The 19415-nt window shown below is 39.0% G+C and overlaps 1 protein-coding gene across 1 annotated transcript in view; it reads left to right on the top strand.

The window, feature by feature from the left end:
• Positions 1-19415, top strand: part of POLA1 (DNA polymerase alpha 1, catalytic subunit) — a 314584-nt gene that overhangs the window by 26620 nt on the left and 268549 nt on the right. The window contains exons 11-20 of the mRNA XM_010353227.2: positions 117-229; positions 1308-1424; positions 2946-3020; positions 4461-4599; positions 5308-5462; positions 10179-10263; positions 11630-11691; positions 13741-13830; positions 16366-16482; positions 17784-17959. Of these exons, the coding sequence (XP_010351529.1) occupies positions 117-229; positions 1308-1424; positions 2946-3020; positions 4461-4599; positions 5308-5462; positions 10179-10263; positions 11630-11691; positions 13741-13830; positions 16366-16482; positions 17784-17959 (1129 nt within the window). The remainder of the gene's footprint in view (positions 1-116; positions 230-1307; positions 1425-2945; positions 3021-4460; positions 4600-5307; positions 5463-10178; positions 10264-11629; positions 11692-13740; positions 13831-16365; positions 16483-17783; positions 17960-19415) is intronic.

Here is a 19415-nt window from a genome sequence, read left to right as displayed (position 1 = left end):
AAAATGAGTTATCATGAAAGTATAAATGTGTGGACACATTCAGTGAGCCTCTATATTGCTCCTTTAATTAGGTGAAATTGAAATGTTTCTTTTCTCGTGATTTTCACTTATTTCAGGTGTGGTATTTCTGTTTGGCAAAGTTTGGATTGAGTCAGCTGAGACCCATGTGAGCTGTTGTGTCATGGTGAAAAATATTGAGCGAACGCTTTACTTCCTTCCCCGTGAAATGGTAAACATTAGTGATTAGCTTTTAGTTCTCAATAGTTGAATCTGCCACACATTCTGTGTTTTGCAGCCAGCTCTCTATCTTTCAACAGGGCTACAAATTCTCTACAATCCTGATGCTTCTTTCTTGCTGCTCGCCTAGTGACCACTGATGGTCAGCAATTCTATTAGAGGTTGGGAAAAGTAGAAAAATTAAAGTAGAACTCAGTTTTTCAACTTGTTAGAGTATAAAAGCTTCTGAGTTTTGTATATAATGCTTTCTTTCCCTCACTCCTCATTTCCATGATAATCAGGGTTGGAACTATAAGGTTCTAAAATGTGACATGGCATTTGGCCCAGTTTTCATGGTTTTGCTGCATAGACAGCAGTGGTATTCCCGCCATTGCCATTTATTAACAAGTTCAATTCTATTTGCTTCTCCTTTTTGTTTTTGGGTTTTTTTTTTTTTGAGATGGAGCCTAGTCCTGTCGCCCAGGCTGGAGTGCAATGGCACAATCTCAGCTCACTGCAACCTCTGCCTTCTGGGTTCAAATAGTTTTTCTGCCTCAGCCTCCCGAGTAGCTGGGATTACAGGTGCCCGCCACCACGCTGAGCTAATTTTTGTATTTTTAGTAGAGACAGGGTTTCACCATGTTGGTCAGGCTGGTCTCAAACTCCTGACCTCAAGTGACCCACCTGCTTCAGCCTCCCAAAGTGCTGGGATTACAGATGTGAGCCACCATGCTCGGTCTGCTTCTCCTTTTTTATTGGGAGTTAACATCCCCATTTCCCTCTCAGCCCCTCCCCATGTCAGTTGAACTGTGGAGTCTCTTGGTCAGGATTTACAATACTTATTCATCCATTTTGTAGACTTGATCATCTTTATCGCTGATTTGTTTTTATTATCCCATTGGGAGGAATTGGGCATTTGGTTTAGTACATTTTTTGGGTCTGTTTGTATCTTCGAACTTATCTGTAAGACTGCTATTAAATGTTTAAATGGGTGAGGATGAAAATTGATATAGACGTGGGTTTTTGGTGGTTGAGAAGATCATTTATGTATAGATGCTTTTTTCCCCTCTGTCCCCTCTCTGGGATAACAGAAAATTGATCTAAATACGGGGAAAGAAACAGGAACTCCAGTTTCAATGAAGGATGTTTATGAGGAATTTGATGAGAAAATAGCAACAAAATATAAAATTATGAAGTTCAAGTCTAAGGTTTGTATTTGGGGATGTTTTTTTCCAGCTCTGTTTGTTGTTTATTTTCTGATTTAGCAAATAGTTATTATATATTTTCTTTGTGTAAAATGCCTTCTGTGCGGCTATAATTTATTGAATGGAAATTTCATAGGTATGAATGTAAAAGCAGTATATTAGATTTGCAAAAATATTTTTTCTTTCTCTTTAAACTGCTTATAAAATAATGTTTATTAGTTTGAATAGAAAGATAATCCGTAGCAAATTAATTGCCTCTGGTGCTTGCAACATGTCTTGTGCTCTCATTCCCAAGTGGAGAAGAAACTGCTGTGATCTTGTTTGTATTAGTTGTTGCCAAGATGTTTTGGTTAGAAAGTTAAGTAAGGTTTTATTTTTAGGGACTGTGATACAGTCTGATAGAATGAAAATCTCTGGTTCATTTGCTACTTATGATAAATTGTCCTGATTTTAGTGAGATATTGATGCCTTTGGCCATAATTGTGGGGGCTATAGCCTGCTCAAAATACTGGCTATTAATAATGATCGCAGGGAGGATTGAGTTACTGAAGATAAGGCTAACAGTATTAACTATTTGAGTTTTGAATTGTGGCTGATGGGTCAAGTCTTTACAATTCTAGAAGCAATTGTGATATACTGGTGAAGAGCATAGGTGCTGAGGCCAGACTGCTTGTGCTTTAAGTCCTAGCCCTACTGCTTAATAGCGTGTAACTTGGACAAGTGCCGAATGACTTTTTTTTTTTTTTTTGGATGGAGTCTTGCTCTGTTACCCAGGCTGGAGTGCAGTGGTGCGATCTTGGCTCACTGCAACCTCCACCTCCCTGGTTTAAGCAATTCTCCTGCCTCAGCCTCCTGAGTAGCTGGGATTACAGGCACATGCCACAGTGCTCGGCTAATTTTTTTTTGTATTTTTAGTAAAGATGGGGTTTCACCATGTTGGCCAGGCTGGTCTTGAATTCCTGACCTCAAGTCATCCGCCCGCCTCAGCCTCCCAAAGTGCTGGGATTACAGGCGTGAGCCACCGCGCCCAGCTGAATGACTTCTTTGTGCCTGTTTCTTCATCTGAGAAATAGGGCCCTATTTCAACAGTTCCCGAAAGGGTTAAATTCATTAATTCATATTAGATGGTTAGAACAGTCCTTGCCAGATAGCCAACACTCAGTAAATATAAACTATAATTATAATGCTAATTATTGTTCTAGCAAGATGGAGTTGCTTAATATCAAATAGTAGCAAATCATTTAATGCATTAACATTGTAAAAAATTTTAATCTTTTATTGCCCCTCCTGAATGCAAATATTTCTGAGTTCTGTAGTGTCTAAGATGAGTCCTTTTGGCATTTTGACACTGGTTGTTTTAGTTCCAATTGAAAGAGGAAAGGGTACCTTTTTGGCTTTATTTACCTTTGTGTTCCATAAGAATTCTTGATGATTAAATACAAGAGCATGTATTGTATATGTAATACTGGTTAGTTTGTGAAAAGTTTTTGTCTTAAGGATTTTTAAAAATATCTACTTACCCAGCCAGTGGAAAAGAACTATGCTTTTGAGATACCTGATGTCCCAGAAAAATCTGAGTACTTGGAAGTTAAATACTCGGTAAGTCAAACAAAGAAAATTACTGGGTTTTGCTTGAGAATGACATTTTTCTGTTTTTGAACTTTCAACTGACTTTCAATTACAAGTATTGGTAGGGCTTCTCAAGCTCACAGTTCAATGAGGTGGATTTATAGTAATGAATAATTGAAATGGATAAAATTAATTTAAGTATATAGACTACAGGTTACACTGCCTTTCTCTGCTTTCGAGTATGCATCTTTAAATAAATAAGTTGAAACAGCACGACTGTTTGTCAAGTGGAAAGAATGCCACACGATGGAGTTGGACATCATTAGTCTATTGAAGTGTCCCTTATAAGCAGTGGAAAGGTGAGAGAGGAGTGTCAGTAGTATTGCTATAGTGCTACTCTTGGTCCTGTGACAGGCAAGGTCATTGCTATGGAATGTTAATTAACTGGACCTTAACCTCTTTTTTTTTTTTTTTTTTTTTTTGAGACGGAGTCTCGCTCTGTCACCCAGGCTGGAGTGCAGTGGCCGGATCTCAGCTCACTGCAAGCTCCGCCTCCCGGGTTTATGCCATTCTCCTGCCTCAGCCTCCCGAGTAGCTGGGACTACAGGCGCCCACCACCTTGCCCGGCTAGTTTTTTGTATTTTTTAGTGGAGACAGGGTTTCACCGTGTTAGCCAGGATGCTCTAAGTCTCCTGACGTCGTGATCCGCCTGTCTCGGCCTCCCAGAGTGCTGGGATTACAGGCTTGAGCCACCGCGCCCGGCCCTTAACCTCTTTTTACCTGTGTTCTAGTGTTTTGTTCCCACAACTTTTTTTTTTTTTTTGAGACGGAGTCTCACTCTGTCACCCAGGCTGGAGTGCAGTGGCACGATCTCAGCTCACTGCAAGCTCTGCCTCCTGGGTTCACACCATTCTCCTGTCTCAGCCTCCCGAGTAGTTGGGACTACAGGCACCCGCCACCACGCCTGGCTAATTTTTTGTATTTTTGGTAGAGACAGGGTTTCACTGTGTTAGCCAGGATGGTCTCGATCTCCTGACCTCGTGATCCGCCTACCTCTGCCTCCGAGAGAAGAAAAACTTAAGAACTATTTCTGACAGTGGTGATGAAAAGTATTTTCAGTGGGTTCCACTCTATTGCTTTCATTCTTCTAATGGAGTGGTACTTACTTGGCTATTGTTTATCAGTAAGGCATGTACAGCTCTGGACAGAAATTCTCTTTTGGGGGAGCTTCTTGGCCTATTTTTCTTCTAATGGATGTCATCAAGATGCATTATTTTGTCATTGTGAATTGGTTTTGTTTCCTACTGTGAATTGTTTTGGATTTCATTTGTGGCAAATTACGTTTCATATATATCAAAGGGGTTTCTTCTGTGCTTCATAGAGAGGCTTTTGTTTATTTCAAATATAGACTTTGGAAAATGCAAAGTAATAGTTTTAAACAAAAAAAATTTTTTTTTTTGCCTTTTTCAGGCTGAAATGCCACAGCTTCCTCAAGATTTGAAAGGAGAAAGTTTTTCTCATGTATTTGGGACCAACACATCTAGCCTGGAACTGTTCTTGATGAACAGAAAGATCAAAGGACCTTGTTGGCTTGAAGTAAAAAGTCCACGTAAGGAAAAAAATATGCTCAGAATGCTGAATAGATTGCTGATAGATGTGGTTTTTAAAAGGGAAGTTAGGAAATTGATCTATTTATTTTAATGTGTCTACTTCCTTTTCTGTTTGTTTCTTCAGTTTTCCTTGAGTGAGTATAGGGAGTACATTTGGAATCACCTTATCTCTGTAATGCCTGGCAGTTTAGTCTGAGGGAGGCCTTAGTTTGGGGTGCATCCCTCAATATGCTGTTATTCATATGTACTTCTGACCTGGCTGATGTGGCCCAGCTGTTCTGCATAGTGAACTGCTGACCTTTGAAGGAGGAGAATCGCTATTCAATATAGATAGTGCATGTTTGGCCTGTTACCTGATGTTTTTCAGTAATTGCATCTATGATAGTCTGCTTTGTCTTAAAAATGTTTCATGATTCCTCCAAGGCAGTGTTTCAGTTTTTTTAAAACCTATTTTGGGTCCTGGATTCTTTGGAGAATCTGATGAAAGCTATAGACCTCTTTCCCAGGAAAATGAACGTATGTACACACACGTGAGGATTTGCATACAACCCAGTAATGTGGCTTATTTTTAGTTAGATGTTATAATATGTCATTCTTATTAGAAGGCAGGGTTGAAGAATATGCCAGTTAACGACAGATGTCTTAATTATAGTAGTTTTTCTTTTTCAGTAAATAGCTATTGATCTGTTGTATCTATTCTTTTTCAGAGCTCTTGAATCAGCCAATCAGTTGGTGTAAAGTTGAGGCAATGGCTTTGAAACCAGACCTGGTGAATGTAATTAAGGATGTCAGTCCTCCACCGCTTGTCGTGATGGCTTTCAGCATGAAGACAATGCAGAATGCAAAGAACCATCAAAATGAGGTTTAAAAAATAGGACAGATTTTGTACCCATGCCTTAGATGCGATACTTGCCTGAACTTGCAGAGCTTTGTTTTAAGAGAAAGTTGTTCTTTTTGGAGGGGAAAGAATACTAATTCACTACTAAACTCTTTTTTTTTTTTTTTTTTTTTTTTTGAGACGGAGTCTCGCTCTGTCGCCCAAGCTGGAGTGCAGTGGCCGGATCTCAGCTCACTGCAAGCTCCACCTCCCGGGTTCATGCCATTCTCCTGCCTCAGCCTCTCGAGTAGCTGGGACTACAGGTGCCCGCCACCTCGCCCGGCTAGTTTTTTTTGTACTTTTTAGTAGAGGCGGGGTTTCACCGTGTTAGCCAGGATGGTCTCCATCTCCTGACCTCGTGATCCGCCCGCCTCGGCCTCCCAAAGTGCTGGGATTACAGGCTTGAGCCACCGCGCCCGGCCCTAAACTCTTATTATAGAGAATGAATTGAATTTGTCTAGTGTTGGAGTTCTTTCTTAAAGACTTAGATTGCTGAACTTATTTTTGTCTATTAAATTTTTTACTTAGGAGAACTTCAGATGGACACAGACAGAATAATAAAAAACTCCCCATAACAATCACTCATATTCAGCAGTTAGCAAGATTTTGTCACGCTTATTTCTCTCCTTTTTTTGTCTTCTTGAATTATTTTAAAGCTAGTCTCAGAAATTGTGTCATTTTCCCTGTAAACTTTGGTATGCTTCTCTCAAAATGTGGTATTTCTTATATAATTCCCTTAGCACACCTAATAACATTAACACTGACTCCTTGGTATGATCTAAAATACTCAGTCCATACTTAGATGACTCCGTCTCTCAAGATGCCTTTTAACACTCAGTTTGTTTGAATCAGGATTCACATAAGATTCACAGATGGTGTTTAATCTCTTTGCCTCTTGAATTTCTTTTAAATAGGAAGAACTCACTCCCACTCTCCAGTTTTTTAAATAACATTGAAAAATTAAAGAATCATTGTTGGTTGTCTCGTAGAATATCCCATTTTCTCTATTTATTTGCTTTGTTGTGGTGTCATTGGACTTTTCCTCTATACCAGGGGTTGGCAGGCAATGAATTGTCTGTAAGCCAAATCCAGCCTGCTACCTATTTGTGTAAGTCAAGTTTCATTGGAAGACACCATGTCTACAGCTGCTTTTGCACTATGACAGCCGAGTTGAGTAGTAACGTTGACCATATGGCCTGCAAATCCTAAAATATTTACTGTCTGGCTCTTGAAAGAAAAAGTGTGCCGATCCAGCCTTATCCTTCATATTTCCGCATACTATAAATGAGCTCTAAAGGATCAAATTAGATTCAGGTTCAACTTTTTTAGCCAAAATGCTTTATAGGTGATGCAGTGTACTTCATATTACATCATATCAGAAGACACAACGTCTGGTTAAGCTGCTATTAGTTGATAAAGGCTGGGATCAATGGAAAAAAATAACCTGCTATTAGCGAGTCTGTGTCTGATTAGCGGCTGAATGAATGAGAACTATTGTAATTCTCCATCAGCTTTTCATCTAAGGTTTTTTAACCTGGACACTATGTGTATTTTGGGCCGGATAATTCTTTTGTGGAGTACTGTGCTGGGCATTGTAGGATATTTAACAGCGTCCCTGGTCTTTACCTTCTAGATGCCAGTAGCATTCCTCCCCTCTAGTTGTGACAACCAAAAAATGCCTACAAACACATCATCAGATGTCCCAAGGCCAGGGGATGTGTATGTGTGTATAAAATTACCCCCAGTTGAGAACCACTGAGCTAATGGCTTCATTTATTAGTCATTTTTGCCTGAATTAGTTATTTCATTAGGAGCTGTAAAATGGTGGTTTTTTAATAATTCTGTCCATGGTTTTTAAGTTTTTCTATAAAATTAAATTTTTCTCTTTAGCCAGTATTATTTGGTTATGCCATAATGGTTTATTCAGGAAAGACAGGATAAATGCTTACTTCTTTCTCTTTTATTGCCAGTTGTTCTAGTAGGAGGTTGGGACCTACATTACATGCAGTCGTGACTGATGCTTTATTTATTTATTTATTTTTGTTGTTATGTTTTAACTTCCTAAGCGCTTTTGACATTGGTAGGGATCTTTTTTAACAGCATTTTGTCAGTATTTTCACTCTGATTTTTTTTTTTAGTTTGTGATTTGATTTTTTTTTTTTTTTGAGACAGAGTCTCACTCTGTTGTCTAGGCTGGAGTGCAGTGACTTAGTCTCGGCTTACTGTGGCCTCTGCCTCCCAGGTTTAAGTGATTCTCCTGCCTCAGCCTCCCGAGTAACTGGGATTACAGGTGTGGGCCACTATACCCGGTTAATTTTTAGTAGAGATGGAGTTTCACCTTGTTGCCCAGGCTGGTCTTGAACCCCTGACCTCACGTGATCTGCCCACCCCAGCCTCCCAAAGTGCTGGGATTACAGGCGTGAGCCACTGCACCTGACGTGATCTTTTAATAATAGTTAATGCGTTAGATGGCCATAGTTCATAGTTAAGTGTTTGGGAGAAGTTTAATTAGTAGTTAGTTAAAATTTTAAAAAAGTATCCACCTCTAGTGTCCAGATTGAGGTTTCCAGTTTCCATTTTCTTTTTTTTTTTTTTTTTTTGAGATGGAGTCTTGCTCTCTTCCTAGGCTGGACTGGAGTGCAGTGATGTGATCTCCACTCACTGCAACCTCTGTCTCCTGGGTTCAAGTGATTCTTCTGCCTCAGCCTCCCGAGTAGCTGGAATTACAGGGATGCACCACCACCATGCCTAGCTAATTTTTGTATTTTTAGTAGAGATGGAGTTTCACCATGTTGGCCAGACTGGTCTCAAACTCCTGACCTTAAGTGATCCACCCACCTTGGCCTCCCAAAGTGCTGGGATTACAGGCATGAGCCACCGTGCCTGGCCCCATTTTCTAATAAAAGGAAATTGGGCTCTCTGGAGTAGTGGCTGATTCAGGGAAGGAAGTGTCCAGGATGTCTGGAACATCTTATACCAGAAAGCAAGGACAGTATTAAAATCTACTGAAGATATGTCAAAAGGACTCAGGAATCAACTTGAAGAGTGTTCTACTGAACAAAGATGGGACAATGTGAGGGTAAGAATAAGTTTAACAGATTGCAACACATCAGATCCATGAGTTCATAATGGTATTGTCTGCAATGACACCACGTTGATCACTTCTGAAGGAAGCTAGGGAACCAACTCATTATTTTGAAAACTGATAAAGGGATTGAATGAATAAGTTTTTTGACTTTTCTGAACACATACTATACCTCAGCAACCAAATAATTGATGAGGGTAAGTTTCTCTTCATAGAAGGTTTCAGCTAATAAATGAAAGATAAATGGAATAGTACCACTTTGTAATTGCCTGTGAAATAATGGATCTAGGAAGTGATCACCAGTGGGTACTTATATCTCTAAGGTAGAGATGAGCAGACATTATGTGCCTGTGCCTTTTGATAGAAGTAATCAGCACCTCTGAAGTATTCTTGCTCCAAAATTGAACCTGATTTTGATCAAGCTTTTAGACCTAACTATGAATTTATAGGCAGTGTGGAGACAGAAAAACAAGTTAAATGATGCTGTTGGGACACAAGCAGTGGAATCCATTCTGTGGGGCACTCTCTAGGACAAACAGCCTGGTGTCTTTAACAAATAAATTGCAGGGGAATGACAGGTGGGATAGGGTTGTATCTGTAGTTTTATATATCAACCATTACAAAGTATGGTCCTTATGTGGTAAATAAAATTGAGATAATTGGAAAATATGAAAATTTAAATTCTGCCTGGATAATTGATGATTTTAAAAAATTACTATTCTTGTATTAGGTGAGATAATTGTATTGTGGTTATATTTTTCAAACTTCTTATCTTTCAGAGTGGTGGTGGTTGTCAACTGGGTGAGATTTTGCCTCTAAGGGGATATTTGACAATGTCTGGAGACATTTTTGGTTATCACAATTCAGGGCGTCTGGGGATGGTAATACTGGCAACTAGTAGGGAGATGCTGGGGATGATGCTAATCATACAGTGCACAGGACAGCCCCCACAACAAAGAATTATTTGGCCCAAGATGTCAATAGCTCCACGATTGAGAAACCAGTTTTAGAGATTGATGCTGAAATCTTCCCAGATAAAATGATGGGTTTGGGTTTTGCTTCAAAATAATCTAGAGAAAGGAAGGAAGTGGGTAGGGTTATAGATGAGTTGATAATTGAAACTGGATGATGGCTATATGGGAGTTATTTTATTATTTTGTCTTTTTTAATGTGTTTACATATTTTTATAATAAAAAGTTTAAAGTATTTATTATTTTTTGAGACAGAGTCTCACTCTGTCACCCAGGCTGGAGTGCAGTGGCACGATCCCAGTTCACTGCAACCTCTGCCTCTTGGGTTCAAGTGATTCTCCTGCCTCAGTCTCCTGAGTAGCTGGGATTACAGGTGCATGCCACCATGCCCAGCTAAGTTTTGTATTTTTAGTAGAGATAGAGTTTTACCATGTTGGCCAGGCTGGTCTCGAACTCCTGACCTCAAGTGGTCCACTTGCATTAGCCTCTCAGAGTGCTGGAATTACAGGGATGAACCACCACGCCTGGCCAAAGTTTTCATATGTATTTAAATGTGTATCTTTAGATATTCTTGGTGGTTTTGGTGAGAATGCAGAATATATAGTAGCAGTCTGGTAAGTGGGTTTTTTCCTCCTTTCTTTGCAGATTATTGCTGTGGCAGCTTTGGTCCATCACAGTTTTGCATTGGACAAAGCAGCCCCAAAGCCTCCCTTTCAGTCACACTTCTGTGGTATGTATTTTTTTAAAGCTGGTTTACTAACAGCTTGATTTGAATTTCCTTATTTTTTTTTCCAGCAATTGCATCAGTAACTTGTTTTTCAAAAATTGTTTTCAAGAATAGTGCATATTGTTAAAGAGCATTTTGTTTTGTTTTGTTTTGTTTTTTGTTTTTGCCGTGGAAACTAAGTTTTATTGGGTTGGTTGCCTCCTATTCAGCTGGTTCATTTTTTTTTTTCTAGGAGCAGAAGTCTGGAGTCTATTTGATATCTTTTTTTTTTTGTTTCAATGGTTGCTCTACTGAGGTTGAGTAGTTTTTTCCTGGGTCAAAATTAGGCTTTAACTATTTTCTGATGTCATTCTAATAGCCTATCATAGAAGCTTGATCAAAGTTTTTTCTGTGTGATGAGGCAAGATGCCAAGGAACAAATATTTACCTATTTGGGAGGAGTTATAGTAATATCAATTGGAGTTGAGTTGTGCCATGCATAAAATTCAATGGATGAAACAGTTCCATGAAGTTCTGCATGTGTGTTTTATGAGTCAGTCCTCAAGGAGGAGACTATATTCCATGATATATTCCATGTTGAGAACTTGGCCAGTTACCTAAGCATTTTGCTGTTTTTTAAAAAAGGGAATAATACCATTGACCTATTATATTTCCTGGGATCTTTTTCAGCCCAGAAGCAGAGATTAACTTGGCCAGCCTCTCGTCTGGTTTTCTTGGGTATTAGGAAAGTAGGACTAAAACATGCAGAGAAGGGAGTGTGAGGTATGATTGTTGTGAAATTTTACGCCTTAAGTGGGTGGACCACATGGAAAAAAATGATGATGAGAATAGCCTGGAAAATATGTAGAAGAGAGCAATCATGAGCTCATTTCTTTCTTTCTTTTTTTTTTTTTTTTCATGAGCTCATTTCAACATGCATTTATTCACTTCCTCTATGTACATCACTATGTGAATAGCTGTTGTGTATGGTAAGGAACTTATAGTGTGTAATGGGGGAAGCTTTGGTCAATTTTACCTTTTGAGAAGGTTGAACTGAGTTTCTCCACTGTATGCTGCTTGGGGCATTGGTGGTGGTGGGATTTCCTTTGAGGAAGACTGCTAAAATCTTCCATTCTGACTTCAATGGATAGGTAGCAAATGTTTCATCAAAGCAGTTTTAACAACTGCAGGGACTTAGGGTTCTGTGCTTGACTATTCTTTTGAGGTCATCAGCATGACCAGTCGAAGTATTTGATGATCCTCCTAATTCTTTAGGGATGGGGGTAATATATTTGAGACAGTTTCGTTTGGAAACGTGTACTATATGATTACCTGAAATTAGACTAAGATGGGTGTTGGAATCTTTTTTTTTTTTTTTTCCTTTTTACAGTTGTGTCTAAACCAAAGGACTGTATTTTTCCATATGCTTTCAAAGAAGTCATTGAGAAAAAGGTAAAATGTTCATTATATGAAGCACCTGTTTGTTTGGAGAGAGAAAGAAAAGGGGGGTGGTATGGACTAGTAGAAAGAAGCTGTTTTACATTTTGTTAGATTCATTCCTGCCAGATTGAACTATGATATCGACCCATTAAAATGTGTTAGACATATACACCTAGAAGCATTATTTAACAATGTTTAAATGTTTTACTACCTAAAAATAATGGGATGCTGTACTGTATTGGTGGTTGGATAGGCTCAACCCCCCCTCCAATAGCTTAATTAGGCGCTTCTCTAAAATGCATGATCATATGATTACTGTTTGGGGAAGGTGTTGGATAGAGTCCCTCCCCAGCTTGAGGGAAGCCAGATGAAATTGGAAATACTGTGGATGTTAAGCCATGTATTGACAAAGTTGACATGGGGCTGGCCAAAATGGATCAGTGATCTCTAAATTCCAGTGTGCTCCATGAAGAAGTTTTCATGGGTTCTTAATAAAATGGGGAGGAGTGGGAGGCAGTATAATGTAGTGAATTTTTCACAAAGGTAAGTGTATTCAATCAAAAGAATTTTCTTTTATGGATTGTAGTTTCTTTTATGAAGTAATGATATTGATATATTTTTAGGTTTTTTTTTTTTAATGTCTTCACTTTGCAAAAGTAAGCAACTTCGTTGGGTTCTACTTATTTTATTTAATTGGCTTCAGAAGTCCAGTAGTTGGAAGGTACTGTTAGATTAGGCTGTTATTTGTGAAGTGCCGTGAATTACACAACCAAGTAAAATGACCTAGGAAAATTCCATTACAGTCAAACCGACTTTTTTTTTTTTTTGAGACAGAGTCCCGCTTTGTCGCCCAGGCTGGAGTGCAGTGGCGTGATATTGGCTCACTGCAGCCTCCACTCCCTAGTTCAAGGGATTCTCATGCCTCAGCCTCCTGAGTAGCTGGGATTACAGGCTCGTGCCACCATGCCTGGCTAATTTTTGTATTTTTAGTAGAGACAGGGTTTCACCATATTGGCCAGCATGGTCTCAAGCTCCTGACCTCTAGTGATTCACCCGCCTCGGCCTCCCAAAATGCTGGAATTACAGGTGTGAGCCACCGTGCCCAACCAAACTGACATTTTTAAACTGACCTAGTTGTAGAAAACATATAACCATCAACTTCCATTTTTAGAGATTTTTAATGAGTGGATCTTTTGAATACCTGATTTACAATCACTAATCCAAATGGAAGCCTTTTGTGTGAAGATAGGTTTTGTTTATACTTAAAACACTTATAATTCTTTTTATTTTTATTTTTTTGAGACAGAGTTTTGCTCTTGTTGCCCAGGCTGGAGTGCAATGGCACAATCTCCGCTCACTGCAACCTCCACCTCCCAGTTTCAAGCAATTCTCTTGCCTCAGCCTCCCAAGTAGCTGGGATTACAGGCACGTGCCATCACGCCCGACTAATTTTATATTTTTAGTAGAGACGAGGTTTCACCATGTTGGTCAGGCTGGTCTCGAACTCCTGACCTCAGGTGATCCACCTGTCTCGGTCTCCCAAAGTGCTGGGATTACAGGTGTGAGCCACTGCGCCCAGTCACTTATAGTTCTTAAATATGTTTGTTTTTAGTCTAGTTTCTTATTTATCAGTTCTTATCTTACCATTTGGAATTATTTTATACAATCCTTGGAATTTCTTTGCCCAGTAAATACATAAACAGTGAAGTCTACCAGGGATTATATAGGAAAGTATGTTTTTGATAGGTACTCTGATTCATATGCTCTGAATGTGTCTAGATGCACAAGCATGTCACTGTGGAGGGACATTTCTGTATTTTATGTTGCTCAGCGCTTAAAATTTTGCTTTATTCACATGCTTATTACTAGAATGAGCTCCTCAGAGACTTTGCAATTATTACTATGAAACCTAGAATCAGGAATTTCATTGCTACGTTTAATTTTGAAATGAATGGTGTCTTTTAACCCTAAGAAATCTTACCATAGTTGAACAAGAAGCCAACGTACAGTACTTGCTGACAGTAAAGAGTCGTCAGTGACTGGTGTGTTTTTATCTAACAGAATGTGAAGGTTGAGGTTGCTGCAACAGAAAGAACACTGCTAGGTTTTTTCCTTGCAAAAGTTCACAAAATTGATCCTGATATCATTGTGGTGAGTAGATGTTTGATCATGTTGTGGGGAAGCTCTTCATTTCTTAGTTCTTTTCAGTGTGACTTTATTGGTGCTTTTGAGCAGCAGATAATCTTTTCAGAGTGAAATGGTTCTGTGGACTGGTGGGAATTGCTGCTAATAGGAGAAAAAAACACGCCCACTGCAAGATAGTTTTTTTTTTTCCTCTAGTATAAAAGCAACCCATGACTTAGTGTTGAAGTTAAGGATTGTCTGGCTATTTATGCTTAGAGACCAGCACATAAGTAAGTAAATGTGTACAAACGGAGTTATCGCCAAAATCTTGACTTGGTAGTTATATAGTGGTCACAGGAGTTTATTAATTCCCTTGGTTTAGTGCAAGTCATAAAACTAAGTATTTTAATTTTACGAGTTCAGTGGATCTCTATGACATATTCCTTTGAAAACTCAGGGCTCAGAATTGATTTTTCTCTTGACGATCCAGTATGTCCCCACTAGACAGCTTGAGCTAATAATTAATTGAGCTATTTTTTGCCCCAATACCTGAGAGTCATAAAGCAACATTTTGCTTTATATATCCTCTGGCCTTTCTAGTTTATAGAATATGGAATTCCTTCATTTGTCTTTTTTTCTAGGTTAATGGATCAATCATTATTTTTGTTTTATTTTCAGAGGAATGTAGGCTATAAATGCCTATATTTTGGATGTGATATGGGTAATTTGGGTACATTGAAGTGTTGCAAAAGTGTTTGCCGTATTCTTCCCTACATTCATTTTTACTCTTGGATACCCTTATTTGGCTACTGTATGGCTAGCATCCCGAGTTCCTGTGGATTGGAAGCGATATCTCTGCACCCACTTCCCTTATGATATTTCAAGACCTATCTTTAAAGTTCCAAAAAGATTCTGTCCACAGTGTTGTACTGTGACATTCTGTCTCAACACCAGGCCCTCAGTCAGCCTCCAATAACAACAGTGTCTTGGACCCCAAGGAGATGCCATGAAGCCTGGGAGACCTGGTCTGGCTTCCAGTGTTAGAGCCAAGTCTATGTGTGAGAAATCTAGATGTAAGATGGAATTCTGACATGAATTTGGGTCCCTGATTCTAGGTATTATAATTTGTAAGTGAGACCTCCTCCAGGCCTTTGGGTCTTCTAATTTAATAAGCAAAACTGCTATAAATATCTAGTGGTAAAATACACATAACATAAAATTAACTATGTTGACCATTTTATAGTATACAGTTCAATGGTATTAACTACACTCATAATGTTATGCAACCATCACCACCATCCACCTCTGTAACTCTTTTCATCTTGTAAAACTGAAACACTGTACTCATTAACTTCCCATTCCTTCAGCCCCTGGCAACCACCATTCTACTTTTTGTTTCTGTGATTTTGACTACTCTAAGTAGTGGTATATATTTTTAATTAAGTTTAATAACAAGTATATTTATTGATGTGAATTATTTTAAACTTCATCTAAGTTTTGATAAACATAGGCAAGTGAATCATGTTCACATGTTGGAAATTATGGAAATGAAATCTAGTTGCATTTTTGAGATAGTTTCTACTCTATATAGTTTCTTCGTTTTTAACAAGTTTCTTATTTGAACTATTTAGTGGTATTATATATTTATCTTGTTGCATATCACTTATGAGTCTAAATCAGTAGTGTTTGAACTTAATTTTTAAAAAAGAAGCTAAATGCAGTTCCTGAGCTTTTGAAGAAGTCTTACATAAACTGTCATACAACACAGGCAGGTTCTATGTTTGTTTTTTTTTTTTTTTTTTTTTTTTTGAGACGGAGTCTGGCTCTGTCGCCCAGGCTGGAGTGCGGTAGCCGGATCTCAGCTCACTGCAAACTCCGCCTCCCGGGTTTACGCCATTCTCCTGCCTCAGCCTCCCGAGTAGCTGGGACTACAGGCGCCCGCCACCTCGCCCGGCTAGTTTTTTGTATTCTTTAGTAGAGACGGGGTTTCACCGTATTAGCCAGGGTGGTCTCGATCTCCTGACCTTGTGATCCGCCCGTCTCGGCCTCCCAAAGTGCTGGGATTACAGGCTTGAGCCAACGTGCCCGGCCTAATTTTTTTTTTTTTTTTTTTTTTTTTTTTTTGAGACGGAGTCTGGCTCTGTCGCCCAGGCTGGAGTGCGGTGGCCGAGGTTCTATGTTTTTAAGGAAGCAAAATGGAATTATTTGAATTTAGCTTTTACCGATCACATGAAAAGTATGGGACATTAAATTTGCATTTGCCTCCGAGACTGTGAGGCATGAGTTGCAAATTAAAATACATCATATGAGCCTTGCATCAATTAGGATGAAATAAAGTTTATTCCAGCAATCTGCTTAGCAGCCTTGTTAATGTCAAGGCTAATGAATGCTGCTGATGAATAAATTCCTGAAGAAGAAAGGAACCCCAATCGGAGGTAAGTGCATGATGTCTTCAATTAGAGACTAGAAAAAGAAAGGGCAAAGAAATTCTGTGCCTATGAAGATAAATCCTCTAATTTGCATTTGTTATAACGTTATCAGCTGCCTTCTTTTTCTGACTAGGGTCATAATATTTATGGGTTTGAACTGGAAGTTCTACTGCAGAGAATTAATGTGTGCAAAGCTCCTCACTGGTCCAAGATAGGTCGACTGAAGCGATCCAACATGCCAAAGCTTGGGGTAATAATAATTTTCAAAATCTTATTTATTTATTTATTTTAATGTGGGGTAGCTACCAGGGAACACACTATACTTTTTAAAATAGGAATTGGTTATCTTGTTATAGGAACTTCAGTACATTTTAACTTTGGCACTAAATATCTTTTCCTTTGAATTCAGCATATTATTCGTAAAAGCCTCTGGTAGTTTTTAAAATCATCAGCTAGAATCTAGGAATAGTGAACAAAGACAGCACATGCATGTTACCTTCACTTTGTCATTCCTGAAGTGACAGCCCTTAGGGCAAGGTTGCAGGGTTCAGAAATCGTTGAGTGTTATCATTTAGGAAGAAGACGGGAAGAATGAATGGAGGAGAATTGATGTTGGTTGTATAAGAATGCAATATTGCTTGATGATATCTTGTAATTAAAAAAAAGGAAAAAAGAAGGCAATGAACTAGTGCTTTCTGTGTTAGTTACCTCTCATGACAACTCCAGTTTTATTTTATAGACAGTCTCATAGGGGTAACATAACTTGTTCTGGATCATGTAACTAGTAAGGGGGAACAACTGAGATTTGAACCCAGGCCTGGGTGACTTAAAGCCAGTGTGTACTTTTCATTCTACCTGCTTGCTTCATGTATGAAGGTTTTTGCAGTTTTTGTGTGAAGCACCTTCTTCCTAAACCTGATACTGCTCAGTGCTTGAAATCTTATTTTTCTTAAAGCTTATAAATAAAATGGACGTGTTGCCCCATCAGATAAGTTAGGAATCCGTACCTTTTTCATAATGTTCTCTAGAGGATTCTGCCACTACAGATCAAAGTTGGGGCCACTGCTCTTGCTTCTTTTCTTACTCATATCTTTAAGGTGGTAGAGTTGTTATTAGCACTTCATCTGAATACTTGCTTAGCTTTTTACCCCCTTCAAGATTTTCTTTATATGGCATCTTCTCAGTGAGGTATACCCCATTGCCCTATTTAAGATGCAGTCCCCCGATATTCCTTGTACCCCTCACCCTGCTCTGTTTTCCCATTTTCTATATACTTGTTACCTCCTAAAACTATATAATTTCTTACTTATGATGTCTGTTTTTTATTACACATTTCAAATGAGGCCAGGAATCCTTTCTGTTTTGATCACTGCTGTATCCTGAGTGCCTAGGATAATGTCAGATACATAGTAAATGTTCAAAAATATTTGATTGATAAATGGAAGAATGAGAATTTTATCATAATTTTGGGCCAGCATCAAAATATGTTAGAAAGAAATGTTCTCAGTGTCTGCTCTTTCATGAAATTTGCTTTTTGTTCCCATCTCGTAGGGCCGGAGTGGATTTGGTGAAAGAAATGCTACCTGTGGTCGAATGATCTGTGATGTGGAAATTTCAGCAAAGGAATTGATTCGTTGTAAAAGCTACCATCTGTCTGAACTTGTTCAGCAGATTCTAAAAACTGAAAGGGTTGTAATCCCAATGGAAAATATACGAAATATGTACAGGTATGATCCTAGATTCTTCAGAATTCATCTGTCTTGAAATTAACAACAGCAGGACACTAGCACTATCCTTAGTCTGGAGGGACATGAGCCAGTGGTGCTGTAGAGGGGAAATTGTTTCCACTATTTTCGTAATTTGAACTAGTTTACCTCTTGAATTATTGTAATTGATCAGTTTATCTCCGTCTCCCTCACCTGTGTTAACGCTATCTTGATGTTTCCTAACAGTAGTTTGGATTTAGATTTCTACTCTTAATTCATTTATTCAGGAATTAGGGTAGATATTTTAGAAATATAAAAACTGAGCAATCATTAAGTTAGAGGTATTGCTTGCTTATTTCTTCCTCCTATTCCTCTGACCATCTCTCATTCATTCCTGCTAGTTCTTCCTGAGTTCCTCCTTGGACTTCTCTTTTCTGACTTTGCTCCCTCTCTAGGTGATCTCATTGAGTCTTAGGAATTTAAATACCATGTGGATGCCTATGCCTCCCACCTGTGTATCTTCAGGTTAGACCTCCCTAAATTCCAGACTCAGTGTATCTATTTTACCTATTTTACTTGATATCTAATGTGAACTCCCAGCTTGTTCAAAACTGAGCTCTGATCGATCCTAGGTTCTTCCTGTAGTCTTTCCTTACTAAATTAATAAGTATATTTTTAATATACTGGAAACTTCCAGAGTCTTACTTAGCCCAAAATCTCTGAGGCATCTTTAATTCCTCTCTCTGATATCCCACACTAGATGCATCAGGGTATCCTGTCATTTCTATATTCTAAATATGTCTTTTTTTTTTTTTTTTTTTTTTTTTTTGAGACGGAGTCTCGCTTTGTCGCCCAGGCTGGAGTGCAGTGGCACGATCTCGGCTCACTGCAAGCTCCGCCTCCCGGGTTCACACCATTCTCCTGCCTCAGCTGGGACTACAAGCGCGCACCACCATGCCCGGCTATTTGTGTTTTTAGTAAAGACGGGGTTTCACCATGTTAGCCAGGATGGTCTCGATCTCCTGACCTAGTGATCCGCCCGCCTCGGCCTCCCAAAGTGCTGGGATTACAGGCGTGAGCCACCGCGCCTGGCCTATTCTAAATATATCTAAGTCTGACCACTTCTTTTCAATTCCATTGGACCCATCCTGTCTAAGCTGCTATCCTCTTTCCCCTGGATTACTGGGTTAATATGCCTATCCCCTACTTTTCCCCTTTCCCCCTTGTGGTAGATTCTCAATCCAGAACCAGAGTTATCCTGCTAAAATCAAGTCATATGTGATACTCTGCTCAGAATCTTCCAGTGACTCTGTTTCATTCAGAGTAAAAACTAAAGTCCTTATTTTTACTTACAAGGTCCTTTACAATGTGTCTCTATGTTGTTAACTCTGTCGTTATCTCCTACTCCTCTTTCCATCATTCTCTCTGATCTAGCCATATTGGCCTCTTTCCTAGCCCTGGAACTGTCAGATTTGCA

This window comes from Rhinopithecus roxellana, chromosome 7 (assembly GCF_007565055.1).
Source record: "Rhinopithecus roxellana isolate Shanxi Qingling chromosome 7, ASM756505v1, whole genome shotgun sequence".
Lineage (NCBI taxonomy): Eukaryota > Metazoa > Chordata > Mammalia > Primates > Cercopithecidae > Rhinopithecus > Rhinopithecus roxellana.
The sequence above is the reverse complement of the archived record's forward strand: the minus strand, read 5'-3'. Positions and strand labels throughout refer to the sequence as shown.